The 17092-nt window shown below is 44.7% G+C and overlaps 1 protein-coding gene across 1 annotated transcript; it reads right to left on the reverse strand.

The window, feature by feature from the left end:
• Positions 1-7505: 7505 nt before the first annotated feature.
• LOC134444074 (uncharacterized) lies at positions 7506-16877 on the reverse strand. Its single transcript, XM_063193542.1, has 5 exons — positions 16743-16877; positions 16006-16101; positions 15457-15690; positions 15163-15334; positions 7506-7525 (listed from the first exon to the last, which is right to left on the reverse strand). The coding sequence occupies exons 1-5, from the start codon at positions 16875-16877 to the stop codon at positions 7506-7508; spliced, it is 657 nt and encodes a 218-aa protein (XP_063049612.1).
• Positions 16878-17092: the final 215 nt, after the last annotated feature.

A 17092-nucleotide genomic window follows, 5' to 3' on the forward strand; every position in this document is an offset into this window, starting at 1 on the left:
TCCAAATTCAGTTTTGGCGCGTCCGGATATGCTTATGTGGCCCGCACCCGCCACGCGCCTTCAAATCGGACTGAATTATTTTATTATGGCGCGTCCGGATTGCTTATCTGGCCCGCATCCGCCAGGAGCCTTCAAAACTGACTGTCAAACTACTGGTCCGGATCGGAGCTGCCGCTGATCGGCAAAATGACTGTGACTGCTATGCGGATCTGCTGACTTGAAAACAGACCCGGCCCAAATCTAATTGCTGTCTGAAGTAGCACTTGCTGATGGGATGGGAGAGGTGTTTAGAAGCGCGCACTGGGGCGGGGTCTTGGTGGGAGACTCGTGCACATTCTGAGTAGAAGCTGGAGCGGTTTAAACATTTGTGATGTTTTACTTTTTAAATCAAGATTTACATTTTTTTAAATGTAGTAGACCTAGGCTACTAAAGCAAATAGCCTACAAGTATTTAGCGGAAGATGAATAGGCGACTAACAATAAAAAAAATGATATTCAGTGTATTATAATCAGGGTATTATAATAGCCTAATAACCAAATATAAACATGGGGCCCTCAAAAGTCATTATATAGACGTAAAATTGGGTGTTTTGGTGCCAGTCAAGGGTTTTGTCACATATACCTAGATCTTTGATTACTTTACATAAGTGACACATTAATATCAGGCCTGATTTTTTTTTGCATGTCTACCACGACTGGTGTGACATTTGGGGCCTGAGACTGTGGAGGGCAGATTAGGTCGGGGCCCAAGGCAATTGCCTAGGTATGCCTAATTGAAAGTCCGCCTCTGTCCCCAGAGGGGATAAACTCACCAGTGCACCCCAACACCAACAATAGTGTGTGAGTAAAATAGCCTAATCAGAGGTGTAGTCTATGCAGAACGCAGGCAGCCTATACGGAGTATACCCACTTCAAAATGTCAGGGATTTCAGTAGGCCTACAGCCTACCCACTTAAAATTGATTGGTGCATCATTTAGAGTAGCACAAATATACAGTATACCCACTTTTATACCTACAAATATACAGTAGTCTATACCCACCATAAAAAAGTAGACTACACCACTGAAAATAATCATATCTGAAGAATTTCACTTTGGTAATTGAATTATAGCCTTGTGTTATTTATCCTGAGAGCAACAAAAAAAACTATTGAAGAAGGGGATTATTCGTCTTGGAGTTCTTTTTTTTAATATATATATATATATATATATATATATATATATATATATATATATATATATATATATATATATATATATATAATATAATATAATATAATATAATGTAATGTAATTAATGTAATATACTGTAATGTATAAAAGCCTATTTTTTTTCTATAGAGGAGCATAACAAGAATCTCATTGGTCCGCCCAGTCAGACAGATGCACAGATGTGCACAGATGACGCTCAGGCTCGCTCTTTTCAGACAAAAACAAACAAACACACAAGAACACACGGTCCGGAAAAACATACAGTAGCCTACTAGTTAGCGACTTAGTAGGTTGCCAATGAGAAATTACATTGGAACCAAAGTAAGTTGTTAACTTAGTTAACAACGACACTGTCGAGAAACACACTCCTGGGCACTAGAGGCAGAGAAAAGATTGTATAACCTTGTACATAGCACAAACTACTATTACTACTACTGTGTATAAGAGATTTAACGAGTTTAGTTTTAGAAGCTGCGTATTTTGTACTCGTTGCCCTAGTTGAAATGCATGTTGTTGACAAGCACAAACAAACAAACAAACATACAAACAAACAAACAAAAAACAAACACATCCCCCTTTAAGCCCCTCCCCTAACTGTTGTTTCCCTCCACTGGCCTCCAGAGTGTCCCCTACTGAGTGAGTACCCTTACTGCATGTCAATAACACACACACACACACACACACACACACACACACACACACACACACACACACACACACACACACACACCTGAACACACACACACACACACACACACACACACACACACACACACACACACACACACACACACACACACACACACACACACACACACACACACACCTAGAATCATGCACACACACACACACACACACACAAACACACCTAGAATCACGCACACACAAACACCTATAGAATCACGCACACTAGTACTGTATAGTGTCACACACACACACACACACACACACACACACACACACACACACACACACACACACACACACACACACACACACACACACACACACACACAAACCAGATATGACCAGACTTCCCTATGTAACCAGAGGCATGACTGCCCCTCCTAACACTTTGCACACTGTGTGGATTACACCTCTATACTGTATACCACTGCTATTACATGTAAACGCTGTTTGTATACCACTGTTATTACATGTAAAGGTTGTTTGAGTTACATATAGTTTTGAACATTATTTAAAGTTTAAGATATATTTATTTCATGTGTTGTTTGGTGTGTGAATAAGAATGTTTTTATTTTAGTGGATAAAAGTAAGATAAAATATAAAATGTGTCTTTCTCTGCTGCTCTCTTTCATGCTTTGATTATGTTTTTTCTTTCTCTCCTTCCTCTTTTTTCCCTCCTCCTCTTCCCTCTCTCCGTTATCTGCATCCTCCCTGTTCCTGTCTTCCTTCACCTTTCCATCCTTTTTTCCCCTTTTCTTTCTTTACTCTTCCTCTACCCCTGCCTCGTTTGCTCTCTTCATTCTTCCTCCATCTCTCCCTCTTTCTGTCATATCACTGTCCCTCCCTCCTCCATCCATCCATCCATCCATCTCTCTCTCTCTCTCTCTCTCTCTCTCTCTCTCTCTCTCTCTCTCTCTCTCTCTCTCTCTCTCTATCTCTCTCTCTCTCTCTCTCCACTCCTCTTCTCCCTCCTCCAATACCATCCCCCTCCTCCCTGCTACATCCATCCATCTCTCTTTCTTTCTCTCCACTCCTCTTCTCCCTCCTCCATCCCCATCCCTCTCCTCCCTGCTTCCTCCTTTCCTTCTCCATCCCTCCCTCTCTCCCCTCTCTCTTCTCTGCAGCGCGGGCCTTGTAAGGTCGTGGCTCCCGCTCTGAGGGCATCTCTGTAGTGTTAGTGCATAGACATGTATATATGGGACACGCCTATTACCCACCCAACATGGCCGACATGGCACGCCTGTATTACCCACCCAACATGGCCGACATGGGACACGCCTATTACCCACCCAACATGGCCGACATGGCACGCCTGTATTACCCACCCAACATGGCCGACATCCAACATGTGTATATAGGGCACGCCTGTAATTACCCACCCAACATGGCAGACATCCAACATGTATATATAGGGCACGTTTGTATTATTGCCCTCCAAACATGGCCGACATCCAACATGGCCGACATCCAACATGGCATGCCTGTATTACCCACCCAACATGGCCGACGTGCGTACACATCTGACAGCGACGTGCCGGCCAGCCACCCAGCATGGCGTCCATGTATACATGTCTATGTTGTGCGTTAGTTGCATGACTGTTCTGTTCTAGCAGCTTCCATCTTACGAGCCCTGCATGCCCAACTGTGCCAGCTAGCCAACCAGCCTCCAGCGTGACACAACAATAAAAAAAAAACACAAAAACAATGACTGATCTACCGTACGATTTGGCTGAAAATCAATCAAAACAAAGAAACGTATCTGAAATCAGAGTGAAATAAAAGGCAATTGGAATTTTTAAAAGTTATTCTTTTCCGTAATCAGTCATTTTTGGAGCACCATCTGCCCCCCACCACCATCGAGTTGTGTAAAGTAGAAGTTGAAGTAGGCCTACTCATTCAGGTGTGATTACAACACTAGTACCATGATAACACAAAGTTGAAACCATGTAATATCATACTACTAGTGTTGCAGTTACATCTGTAAGAATACTTGACTATTTCTACTTTATACACCTCTGCCACCCCTACCACCCCCACACAACACCCAGTCCTGCCACCAACCCCACTCCACACCCCCCCCCTCCCGTTACTAATGTTGTCTACGCCCCCCTAGTGCCCCCCCATGTCCCCCAAGTCTTCATAAGGTCACTTCATCACATCCGACATCGTGGAAGAGAGAGAGATGGAGATGGAGACAGAGAAAGAAAGAGAAAGAGAAAGTGAAGGAGTGTCCACCCATCTCTCTGCTTTTCCCACTTGGCAGTCTACTCTTCTTCTTTCAAGTCTTTCATGTACAATAAGCTCAAGATAATACGTCACCTCTTTTCTGAAGGAAATCTCTGTGGGGATGTGTACAAATTTATCATAATAATATTATTACTTTAATTATTATTATTGTTATTATTATTTTATTTGTTTTTGCTTTGGCACAGTGATGTGCGCGTTGTTCCTGGCAGAGATGTGTGTGTGTGCGTGTGTGTGTATTGTTCATGGGACGGGAAGGGGTGTGTATCACGTGTCAACCGACCAATCGAACGCCATGAGACAAACATGCACCTCCACCAGTGATGACATCACCGACAACTAGCTCCAGGACTCCTGTGTGTGTATGTGTGTGTGTGTTTGTGTGTGTGTGTGTGTGTGTGTGGGTGGGTGCGTGTTAGAGAGAGGGTGTGTGTGAGAGTGTATTCATGTCAGGTTGTGTGTGTCTGTGTTCGTGACAGAGAGAGAGAGAGAGAGAGTGTGTGTGTGTGTGTGTGTGTGTGTGTGTGTGTGTGTGTGTGTGTGTGTGTGTGTGTGTGTGTGTGTGTGTGTGTGCATGAGAAAGTGTGTGTGTGTGTGCATGAGTGTGTGTGTGTGTGTGTGTCCTCAGCGGTCCTGTAGTAGTGTAGTGTGTCTGGGTGTGTGTATTGCTGGCTGTGTGCTGCCTCCAGTTGACATGGTTTTGGGTAAAATAAAGAGAAACGACATGATCAAGCTCCTCTCTTGTCAGCTCTCTTTTTTCACACTTCATAAGTAACCATGTGGTCCTGGCTCTTCTATTAGGTGATTTACCATGAACTTCATAAGTAACCATGTGGTCCAGGCTCTTCTATTAGGTGATTTACCATGAACTTCATAAGTAACTAGAGCATGACAAGGGAGTGGATTGTCTCTCCCTTCCCATCCCGGTCCCAGAAAAAAATCCCATCCCGTCCCATCCCGGACTGGAGTAAAAGAAACAAATCCCATCCCGTCCACTCCTGAAAAGAATGTCTCCCAATCCTGCCCACTCCCACTCAAAATCAACCCCAATCCCGTTTCGTCAAAAAAAACAAGGCTTTTTTTGTTTGTTTTTTAAAGAAAAAATAAGCGGCATTCCCGCTCACGTTCATTTTTATTCCCGCTCCTGCCCGCTCCCGTTCATCTTTAAAATTTTGACTCCCATCCCGCGGGAATCCCGCAGGACCCGCGGGACCCACGGGAATTCCTGAAAAATGTCATCCTCTATAAGTAACCATGTGGTCCAGGCTCTTCTATTAGGTGATTTACCTCTTCACTTAACCTGGTTTACTCCTGAACCAGCTTCTTCGTATACCCCTCTACTTGACAGGGTTTTGGGTGAAATAAAGCGAATTGACATAATCAAGCAAGCTCCTCTCTGGTCAATCTGCCCTCTGCTGTTCGTCTCTGCTCCGCTCAGCTCTGCTCCTTCCGGTGAAGTTTAAAGTTGGGTAAAAACTGTCTAGGTAATGTGTAATGTAATGTGTTGAATCTTTGTTACACCATGTCATAGGCAAATACAACTTGCCTCCTACTGCTAACCTCACTTGCTGACAAAACCTTTCCCCGTTGGGAACAATTACGTTTTTTACTAACTTCAAAGTCAAGGACAAAAGGCCCTTTTCCACTGCCCGTTCATTTTCTTCCCGGTAGATTACAGCTCAACACGGCCTGGTACAGCCGGGTTGTATTAGCCTGATTATGATTGACTTTCAAATCTCTTTGAGACCTGGTCTGACCAAGATCATAACAACTAACTTTTCCCAAACGGCATTTCCCAAATGGCCTTCCTTGGTTTGCTAATGATTGCTTGCTTCCCAACAAAGTGGGAGGAGTTCCTGTATCTGTGGGAACTCAGAAAGTACTTGTATTGCTCTTGACCTGACTCGTAGCAGCGCTGAAGCTGCTGCGTCACTAGGAGGGCACGGCCTGGCTATGGTTGTATGTGGAAAAGTGTCTATTGTTAACTTTACGTATTATACCAAAAGGGAAATTCAAGTGATCAAGGGAGCGTGTAGTACTTTGTACAAGCAACTTCAGATAGACAAGACTTAAGGTGCACTGTGTAAGATTGTGGCCAGAGTAGGTATTGCAACTATGTTATGCTGCTCATTGAAGAAGTGCTGCCTTTTGTCAAATTTGATCTTTTCAAATGTCCCTGTTCTGGACCCAAGAATATTTTCGCAACCCCCCCACCCACCATATTCTTAGGATTTTTTTTTTTTTTGTCCATTAATATTACTAGATTTTCCATGAATAGTCTGTCTGCTAGTGGAAATTGACAGGAAAGACATACAGCTATTGATTGAGTGAATATTGTTTCTAATCAATTTATGGAATAATATTAGCTGTTAACCTGAGGATTTCCTGTTTTTATAGAATGCTCTGCAGCACCTCCAATGGGACCCACAGTTTGGGAACCACTATTAAAGAGAGCTGTGAGAAGATAGATAGATAGATAGATAGATAGATAGATAGATAGATAGATAGATAGATAGATAGATAGATAGAGGTTTGAAGATAGATAGATAGAGAGCTAGATAGATAGATAGATAGATAGATAGATAGATAGATAGATAGATAGATAGATAGATAGATAGATAGATAGATAGATACGAAGATGGATAGATAGATAGATAGATAGATAGATAGATAGATAGATAGATAGATAGATAGATAGATAGATAGATAGATAGATAGATAGATACAGTAGATAGATAGATAGATAGATAGATGGATAGATAGATAATTTATTTGTCTTTGTAGAAACCTGTTCTGTGCCAATAGTGCATCGGATAGTTACAAAAACAGAAAAACAGAAAAAAACAAAAATACAAACAAATACATTTTTTTTAAAAATTAAGTGGAAACTATGGCGGCCCAATTTAAAATATGGCGGTGCGCCATAGTGTCCACCATGTATGGGAAACACTGTAGAGCAATGTGAGAATATGACATGAGGATAGAGCAATGTGAGAATATGACATATGAGGATAGAGCAATGTGAGAATATGACATATGAGGATAGAGCAATGTGAGAATATGACATATGAGGGTGAGACCATCACAGTGCACATCACACATTACATTGAATTGCATTGCATTGCATTTGGCAGACGCTTTATAACCAAAGCGACTTTCAAAAGAGGACATAATCAAGCCAATATCACAAGCAAATACAAAGTGCACAGGAAATATACAGAACAAGTGCAGTTGCAAGGAGAGATAAGTTTTTATTTTTTTTAATTAATAAGGAGTACACACACAGCACACACACAAACACATACACACACGCACTCACACACACTCAAATTAAACTAAACTAGACTAAACTAAAGTAAACATCATGTCAAGATGTCACACTCTAATAGAGCAATGTGAGAATGTCATATGCGGATGAGAGACCATCACAGTGCACATCACACTAGCCCCCTGAGCCACGTTGCCCCCCAGATCCACCAAGGCTTGAGGATGGACCCCCCCCCCCACACACACACACACACACCATTTGGGGAGAACAGGCTTGAGGATGGACCCCTCCCCCCACACCATTTGGGGAGAACAGGCTTGAGGATGGACCCCTCCCCCCACACCATTTGGGGAGAACAGGCTTGAGGACCCACTGAACCCACCGTTCCCCCCCCCAGAAACCACCAAGGCACCCCCCCCCCAGAACCACCAAGGCAACCCCCCAGAACCACCAAGGCACCCCCCCCCCAGAACCACCAAGGCACCCCCCCCCAGAACCACCAAGGCACCCCCCCCCCAGAACCACCAAGGCACCCCCCCCCCAGAACCACCAAGGCACCCCCCCCCCCCCAGAACCACCAAGGCACCACCCCCCCCAGAACCACCAAGGCACCCCCCCCCCCCCCAGAACCACCAAGGCACCCCCGCACCATTTGGAAAGAAAAGCCAGTCACTACAGCACAGAGCTTGGCAACATGAGATAAAAGACTAAAGTAACTGGTGTTGTTATTCAGAGTTGTATTTTATTTCATTTCATTCTGTAAGTAGGTACAGTATGTAGCAGTCACATTGAGACAATAATCTGTCTCTCGAAGAGAGAGAGAGAGACACAGAGATAGAGAGAGAGAGCACACTCTGTGTGTGTGTGTGTGTGTGTGTGTGTGAGAGAGAGAGAGAGAGAGAGAGAGAGAGAGAGAGAGAGAGAGAGACAGGAGAGAGAGAGAGAGAGAGAGAGAGAGAGAGAGAGAGAGAGAGTGTGTGTGTGTGTGTGTGTGTGTGTGTGTGTGTGTGTGTGTGTGTGTGAGTGTGTGTGCGTGCCTAGCGCCTTTCTCTCCAATGATAGAGGAAGAGAATTAACCTCCAACAGCACAATACAACAATAAACAAAACGATCAATACACTGTATGGATTAACATCCACAGTACAGATGAAGTTGAGAAAGAAAACAACAACAACAGCAACAACAACAATCATCAACACACTGTATGCATTAAATCACATCCACCGACACACTGCATGTATTATATTGCACCCACCAACACACTGTGCGGATTAACTTACATCCACAGTACGGATGTCAGACATGCTCTGTTGGAAACATAATATCAAACATGTTAATGTACATTATTATATGGTTGTGACGTCATCGGTCGAATGCTCCATTCATTTCAACAGGGCTCCCCAACGTTCGCACGTCTGTTATTTTTCGATAACGGACGGGTTGGTCTATAACAGACCGCTGTCAATGGCAACAAGACTTTTCACTGCTAAAGCGACTTTTCAACAAGACTATAATCAGCTGCTGTGATAGACAACACCTGTTGTCCTGGCTACCTAGCTGTTAGCGGTGTTCCACAACGGCACTGTTTTGTTTTGCGCAGCAACAATCTTTTGACATTAAAAACTATAATAGCCTAGACTTCACATTAAATAGGCCTAAAGAAATGTCCCCGCCATGTGTGAATCATTTAAGTATATCCATATAATAAGCGGGTTAAGCGCTCCGCGTCGGGGTCTAAAGATTCTCTCTGTCGTGCTGCTATTCCACGGTAGCGACCTTCTCGCCGAACGTTAACCCTTACTTAATTTACTTAAGTAGTCTTAGTCTAGAACACACATACACACTGTTTCTGCAGAATATTCAGAGAGAGAGAGAGAGAGAGAGAGAGAGAGAGAGTGTGTGTGTGTGTGTGTGTGTGTGTGTGTGTGTGTGTGTGTGTGTGTGTGTGTGTGTGTGTGTGTGTGTATATTAACCAACACATCACTGGCAGGGGCCTCACAACAGCTCCACTGATGATGCAAGATCTAACCGAAACCCAGAGTAGAGAGTGTGTGTAAATATGGTGTTGACTCTGTGTAGGAGGGTCATTAGCCTTAGTCTCATTGCAGGGCCAGCCCCGGGCTGGCCCGGACAAAAGGGGGCTGACGGTGATCTCATCAAAAGGGGGCTAGGTGCTAAAGATGGCCGCCGGGCCAGGTTGTGGGGCTAAGGGCCGCTTTCCCTGGCCCGTCGAATTCGATGGGCCAGCAAGCCCGCCGAGGCTCGGAGGCGGGGTCAACCTCTGTGTAATAATGTGGCTGCATGGGGGACTTATCGCTAAATTCTGGGCAAATTATGGTTAAGCATTAGTTTGGGGTGTTTGGCTTTCTTATGGCATAATTTCATAAGATGCAACCTTGGCACTTCTGTTTGTGTTTTTAAAGTTATTTAGCCAACATAACTTTTTTGTTGTTATCAGGGCATCATGGGCACCACTACACTTAAACTTGGGATGTCATAGCCATGTCGCTTTTTTCTGCTTTTAGCCGCCAACTCTTGTGCCATTATCGTGATTTGGCATGCTTTCCACTAAGCCTTTGACTTCGATATTCGATATTCGAATATAAGTCGAATGTTAAGAAAATTCGAGACATTCGAACGAATATTAATTGGCCATTAATATTCGAATCTGACATGGGTATTGCTTTTTTGGGTATTTCATTGTTATTGATTAAAATTATTTCCTTGTAAACATCGCAATTCACAGTCTCAATTTATTTTTTCCATGGCTGGTTAATCACTACAGCCGTGTTGAGGAGAGTCGCGTGCGTGGCTCATCTCTCTGTGTTCCGTAGCAGGACACTTGCGGCAGGCAGTCTCCCCCAGAGTCAGAGCAGATGAGTGCTGCAGAGTTCCATTCAAGTGAATGGCTACAGTTAATAAACAAAGCATCATCACATTACTTTCTGGAGTTGTTGACGAGTTTCTGGAATTATTTGATTCAACCCACAAGTACCTGTGATTACGCCAAGAGTAAGATAATAACTTCTTGTTTTTTGGATTTTGACCAAATTAGCTTCGTTGGTCTGGGTGTCAGATCAGGCAGACTCCAGGTGATGATTTTGTTAGCATGCTTTTAGCATGTTTTTAGCGCACTGCTAGTTTGTGTAATGTTCGTTTTTAGACGAGACAGTCATCTTACCTGGACCTACAAGCACACTACCTAAATGTCCGTCATTAGTGATAGAAAATAAATACATATTTGTTGATATTGGTGCTGTGTGCTCAATTCTCATGATTCGCATATGATCCAATTCAAATTTTAACTTGGGCTACAAGTTTCAAGTCAAGTCAAGTAGGTTTTATTGTCAATTTCTTTACATGCACTGGTCATACAAAGAATTTGAAATTACATTTCTTGCTTTCCCATACAGACATAGACTAATTAAGGTAAGGACATAGACAGTATAGACATAGACAGTACTTATACATGGACTTAAGACAGTATGGACATAGACAGTGCTCATACAGACATTTAAAGTGCAAGACTGGACAACAGAAGACTTGTAGAGGACATACATTAAGAGGTATTTGTTGTGTTTTGTGCTTTTCCTAAAAAAAAGTCCTTTATAGCGTTCTGACATGGTAATAGTAGCATTTTGAAGAAAATAAATATAAAAGGTCTGTTCAAGTACACCAGCAGCAGTGTGTGTGTGTGTGTGTGTGTGTGTATGTGTTTAGTGCAGGTAGAAGGTGCGGTGTGCGTCTTGTGTGTGTGTTCGTGTGTGTGTGTGTGTGTGTGTGTGTGTGTGTGTGTGTGTGTGTGTGTGTGTGTGTGTGTGTGTGTGTGTCAGTGTGTGTATGTTTGGGTTTAGTGCAGAAAGTGCAGTGTGCTTGTGTGTGTGTGTGTGTGTGTGTGTGTGTGTGTGCATGTTTTGAGTTAGTGCAGGTTGAAAGTTCAGTCACAAGTATAGTAGTGCAGGTGGAATGTTCAGTCGCAGATATGGTGGTGGGGGATGGGGGGTGGGGGGTTGTCAGTGGCCTTGCTGGCTAGAGGCTGACAGTGGGGGGGGGGGGGTTGTCAGTGGCCTTGCTGGCTAGAGGCTGACAGTGGAGGGAGAGTGGGTTGAGTGTTCAGCATCTTGATCGCTTGGTGCATTGTGCTGCTCGCCAGCCGGGTGGTACGGGAACGGAGGCGCCTGTACCTCTTTCCAGAGGGCAGGAGGCTGAACAGTTTGTGTGCAGGGTGGCTTGTGTCTTTGATGATCATCAGTGCTTTCCGGGTGAGGCGTGTGGTGTAAATGTCCTGCAGGGAGGGGAGTGGTACTCCAATGATCTTCTTCGCTGTGTTCACAACACGCTGGAGTGTCTTCCTGTTTTTCTCCGTGCAGCTTCCTCCCCACACTGTGATGCAGTTGGACACGACGCTCTCTATGGTTCCTCTGTAGAATGTTGTCATGATGGAGGGTGTAGCACTTGCCTTCTTTAGTTTGCGCAGGAAGTAGAGACGCTGATGGGCCTTCTTCGCCAGTGATGTAGTGTTGGTGGTCCAAGAGAGGTCGTCGCTGATGTGCACTCCAAGGAACTTGGTGCTGCTCACTCTCTCCACAGCATCGCCGTCGATGGTCAGTGGTGGCAGTTGTTTTTGGACCCTTTGGAAGTTGACAACAATCTCCTTGGTCTTGTTGACATTCAGCAGGAGGTTGTTGTCTTTGCACCATCTGGCCAGCAGGTCTACTTCTTCTCTGTAGTGAGTCTCATCGCCCTTGGTGATGAGGCCCACCAGTGTTGTATCATCCGCAAACTTCACTAGATGGTTAGTGCTGTGGGTCGTTGTGCAGTCGTGTGTCAGCAGCGTGAACAGCAGGGGGCTGAGAACACAACCTTGCGGAGCCCCCGTGCTCAGGGTCCGGGTGCTCGAGGTGTTGTTCCCTACCCGTACTGCTTGTGGTCTTTGCATCAGGAAGTCCAGCAGCCAGTTGCAGAGGGAGGTGCTGAAACCTAGTTTGTCCAGTTTTCTGATGAGTTGTTGTGGTATTATGGTATTGAATGCTGAACTGAAGTCAATGAACAGCATTCTCACATATGAGTCTTTATTGTCCAAGTGGGTGAGGGCTGGATGGAGGGCAGAGCAAATTGCATCCTCCGTGGATCGCTTGGCTCGGTATGCGAACTGGTAGGGGTCTAGGGTGGGGGGTAGGGTGGCTTTGATGTGTGACAGGACTAGCCGTTCGAAGCACTTCATGATTATGGGCGTCAGTGCTACAGGACGGTAGTCATTGAAGCATGATGGTGATGATTTCTTCGGCACAGGTATGATGGTAGCAGCTTTGAAAAGTGATGGGATGACTGCTTGCTCCAGAGAGATGTTTGACATGGCTGCTAGCTTTGCCATGTTTTAATCTGCATTCACACCTCTAAGTACCGTCTTCTTATAAGTGCTGAACGATTGCTAAACAATAATGGCTGGTTGAATGCATGTTGTTAATGGGCATGTTGTTATTCTTTGTCGTTGTTCTGTTGTTGTCCTTCTGTGATTTGGGGCGAAAGTGGGCTGTGCCCGACTGACGTTTCACAAACAAGGCGTGTACCTGAATGTGCCTGGGGTCGGCGATGAGTCCGATCAGGCAAAAAATGGCCCGGGGCCGGCAGCTCCGAGCCGGCCACTCTCCTGAGCCCCGGGCGGCCCCGGGCCGCTGAAGCGCGGCTAATGAGACCAAGGCTATTGTGTCTCCCCTGATGCTGTAGAAGGCCAGAGTTCCTGCCCTGTGATCCACATACACTCCTGTTCTGGAGCTGGCCACTAGAGGGAGTACAGTCTCTCTATTATTATTGTGCCAGAAAGAGGAGCTGGAGCTGGAGCTGGTGAGGAACAGCCTCCAGGACTGATCATTAGCTCCAAACACACACTCATTACCCCTTCCTTTCCTGCTGATGCTTTTATGTGACACAGCTAGCTCAACATATCCGCTCCTCTCAACCTCCCAGTAGCAGCGTGCAGACAAACCCTCTCTACACAGCACCTGATACCACACATTAAATCTGTCTGGATGATCAGGGTATGACTGGGCCTCACATCTGTACTCCACCCTCCTGTTTCCCTCAGACAGATGGAGGACTCTGTTTGCTGTGTTTGGATCCAGAGTGAAGTGACAGGAATCTGGAGGAGGAGAAGGCAGGACACAAACAGGTTTTTATTCCTGACGGTTTTTATGGATGTGTGTGACTTTTCATACGTCTGAGCAGTGTGAGTGCACATAGGAATGTGTGTGTGTGTGTGTGTGTGTGTGTGTGTGTGTGTGTGTGTGTGTGTGTGTGTGTGTGTGTGTGTGTGTGTGTGTGTGTGTGTGTGTGTGTGTGTGTGTCTGTCTGTCTGTCTGTCTGTCTGTCTGTCTGTCTGTCTGTCTGTGATATTAATGTGTGTGTGTGTGTGTGTGTGTGTGTGTGTGTGTGTGTGTGTGTGTGTGTGTGTGTGTGTGTGTGTGTGTGTGTGTGTGTGTGTGTGTGTGTGTGTGTGTGTGTGTGTGTGTGTGTGTCCAACTCACACTGTAAGAAGTCCTCTCTGGTCACTGGGTCACAAATAAGATCTTGGCCATCAGACACTGAAACAGAAAACATCACAACTAAGCCCTGGGAGCTTAAAACCGCTTTCCAATAATACTGTATAACAGAACCATTAATTAGTAACATGATTTGTAATAAATGTAGCCTATTTGTCTGTGAATGTTAAATCAATATGTTTGCCATTTGGAATATTTATTATTTACATAAAAAAGAGAGACAATAAGATGAAAATAAGAGAACAATAGTGCAGGTAAAAATTCATCAATTTATTTACAGGAATTCATTAAATGTGTTTTCGTAAAGTGGTTTCTGAATATATTGTATTACAATATTTACTCAGTTGTTCAATCATGTCATTCAAATCATCCTGTACACTGCATGTTCTCATCACGATACGAAAATGTAGATTTGGTGTTTGTAGCACCCCATATCTTACACCTGCACATACTGTATGTTAATGTATTATATGAGGTGCGCACACATCCAAAAAAGCAAGTTACCACGACGTCGGGATCTTCCGGAGTTCGGCCTTCATGCAGGTGTCATCAATATGTGTTGTGTGTCTACATACTACCTTACCTTACTACTACATACCTACCATATACCTTGTGTGCAGAACTACCGAGCACAAAACTGTCACAAGATATGCACTGCAATGCAGTCGAGGACAAAATATGCACATAACCATACCCTGCGAACCAATGTGTATGTGTGTGTGTGTGTGCATTCCAATATGCGACCTTGCTTCCTCCACTTGTGCTTGTGGCCTCATGCCAGGAAGTATTGTGTCATAATGACATCACTGACAACAGCATTGTATTTCAATATCTCGCAAAAGCTCAATTGTAAAGTCATTTTCTCATTTGCAATTTGGATGGCGAATGAAAAACAGTCCCCCAAAAGTTGTTGTGGCTAGGCTGACAGCTGGGAAACTTCATTGTTTTCTCCACAGAGGAGGGGCCAGGAGGCGGGGCGAGGCCACAAGCACAAGTGGAGGACGCAAGGTTGCATATTGGAATGCACCCTGTCTGTGTGCACGGTGGAGACTCACTCTGTATGTTCTGGATGATCTGGACATTTTTCATTACTACAACACACAGAAAAATAAATGTATGAAATTAAAAATTATGTAATGGTCCTGTCTCGGCTAACACAGTAAATTGGAAATGCTAATGGTGGAAATGTTATACTTTCTAAGCTAGTCAAACCTGCTGCAGATATCTTGACTATTTCCTGCTTGAAGACTGACTGTAATTTCTCCTCCAGCTGCATCTTCAGTGCAGACACAGATTTCTTCAGGGGCTCCAAGGAGAAGCTTTGGCTGAAGGTCACACTGGTTGAAGTTGTGCTGTAAGGCCTCTCAGTGATGGACGCAATGTTCTGCACAGAGAAACACACACGCTAGGGTGAGGTAGACCCACTGACATGAGCCCTTGATCAGCAGGACATTAACAGGGCTGTATTGACATGCTTTGATTACTCTAAAAAGTAATGTTGTCTACCTTGAGGAAATGGATGGGATCCTGTGTCAGTGAAAGCTGCTTCATCTCAGCATCTGTCCTCTTCAGCTCAGCAATCTCCTGCTCCAGTCGCTTCAGGAGTCCTTCAGCTCGACTCACCTCAGCCTTCTCCTGAGCTCTGATCAGCTCTGTCACCTCAGAGCGCCTTCTCTCAATGGAGCGGATCATCTCAGTAAACATCCTCTCACTCTCCTTCACTGCTGTCTGTGCACCAGACTGATAGGACACACGTGCGTGCGCACACACGCACGCACGCACGCACGCACGCACGCACGCACGCACACACACACACACACACACACACACACACACACACACACACACACACACACACACACCCTGTCATAATAAAGGCCACAAAAGCCCCCAAAACATAAACAAAATCCTATCAAGCAATGTAACGGTGGCTAAGTATATGGTTGTGAAGGGTCTTTCTTCTGGCAAACAGCATTAGAGCCATGCTTGTGTCCCAGCTCATCATAACTACTATCTCACTGCTGCAGATTCTCTTCTCCTCTGGTCAGTTCTCACCTTGAGAGTCTCCACAGCCTTCCTCAGCTCCTGCAGCTCCTTCTCCTTCAACTGGATTATGTGCTGGCATCTCCTCTGCCTCTGCCCAAAGCCCTCCTGGACCATCAGGAATCAGAACAACACATTTTGAATTGATCATTTATTTCTGAGGGTGCTAATATGGGTGCATTGATGAGTGAGATGAAATTATTCGGCACAATTTCTTCACAAGCTGATACCATCTGACCTCAGCTAGACATTAAACATGAGACAGTGGCAGAACCTGTATGACAGGTAGGAGGGAGGCAGGCAACACTGAAGTTCGTCTGTCAATGTTTAACAGAATGTCAGACATTGAACCATTTTATCTAATAAACTCTCTCTCGGTTAAAACCAAAGGTGCCTGTCAAAGATAATTCATTCCTTATTCAAGTGCATTTTGTTAACTTATGATTGCTTGCGTATTATATGCTGAATATATGGCCTCTGCATAAAGTATAAAAATTACAGCCAATACTATACTTTACCTTTTTATGAATCCACTCTGCCGTAGCCATGAATGTGTCGTGGCCTCTATGATCATCCACCATACACAGATAACAGATGCAACTCTGGTCGGTGCGACAGAATATTTCAAAAACCTTCTTATGACGGGGGCAGATCCTCTCCTGTAGCTGGCCCGTGGCATCAACCATGGTGTGATTTCTACCTGGGATAGCTTCATCATGAACTTTCAAATGAGTGTCACAGTATGATACCACACACTCCAGACAGGACTTGACGGCTTTGAGTTTTCTCCTAGTGCAAATGTTGCACACCACATCTCCAGGTCCAGCATAACAGTGATCAGGAGCAGCAGCTTGGATGCTGGTCTTCCTGAACTTCTCCACCATTTCAGCAATCAGAGGGTTTTTATAGAGGATAGGCCTTGAGTCGAAAGTGTGCTTGCACAGGGGGCAGCTGTATTTTCTTTTCCGATCCTCCTCATCCCACCAACCATTAATGCACTTCATACAGAAATTATGTCCACAGGGAATCGTCACTGGATCCCTCAACAGCTCTAGACAGACGGGACAAGTGAAGGAGTCCTCCTCCAGAGAAGACGCGG

This window comes from Engraulis encrasicolus, unplaced genomic scaffold (genome assembly GCF_034702125.1).
Source record: "Engraulis encrasicolus isolate BLACKSEA-1 unplaced genomic scaffold, IST_EnEncr_1.0 scaffold_448_np1212, whole genome shotgun sequence".
Classification (NCBI taxonomy): Eukaryota; Metazoa; Chordata; class Actinopteri; order Clupeiformes; family Engraulidae; genus Engraulis; species Engraulis encrasicolus.

Excerpts from the sequence above, each read along its gene's own strand:
- LOC134444074 (XM_063193542.1), bottom strand. The coding sequence starts at position 16,877 with ATGGTGGAGAAGTTCAGGAAGACCAGCATCCAAGCTGCTGCTCCTGAT. Across the intron at positions 15,691-16,005 it reads AGGCTGTGGAGACTCTCAAG|TCTGGTGCACAGACAGCAGT; the intron begins GTGAGAACTGAC and ends GTGTCCTATCAG. Across the intron at positions 7,526-15,162 it reads AGTCAAGATATCTGCAGCAG|AGTGTGACATCTTGACATGA; the intron begins GTTTGACTAGCT and ends TTGCTCTATTAG.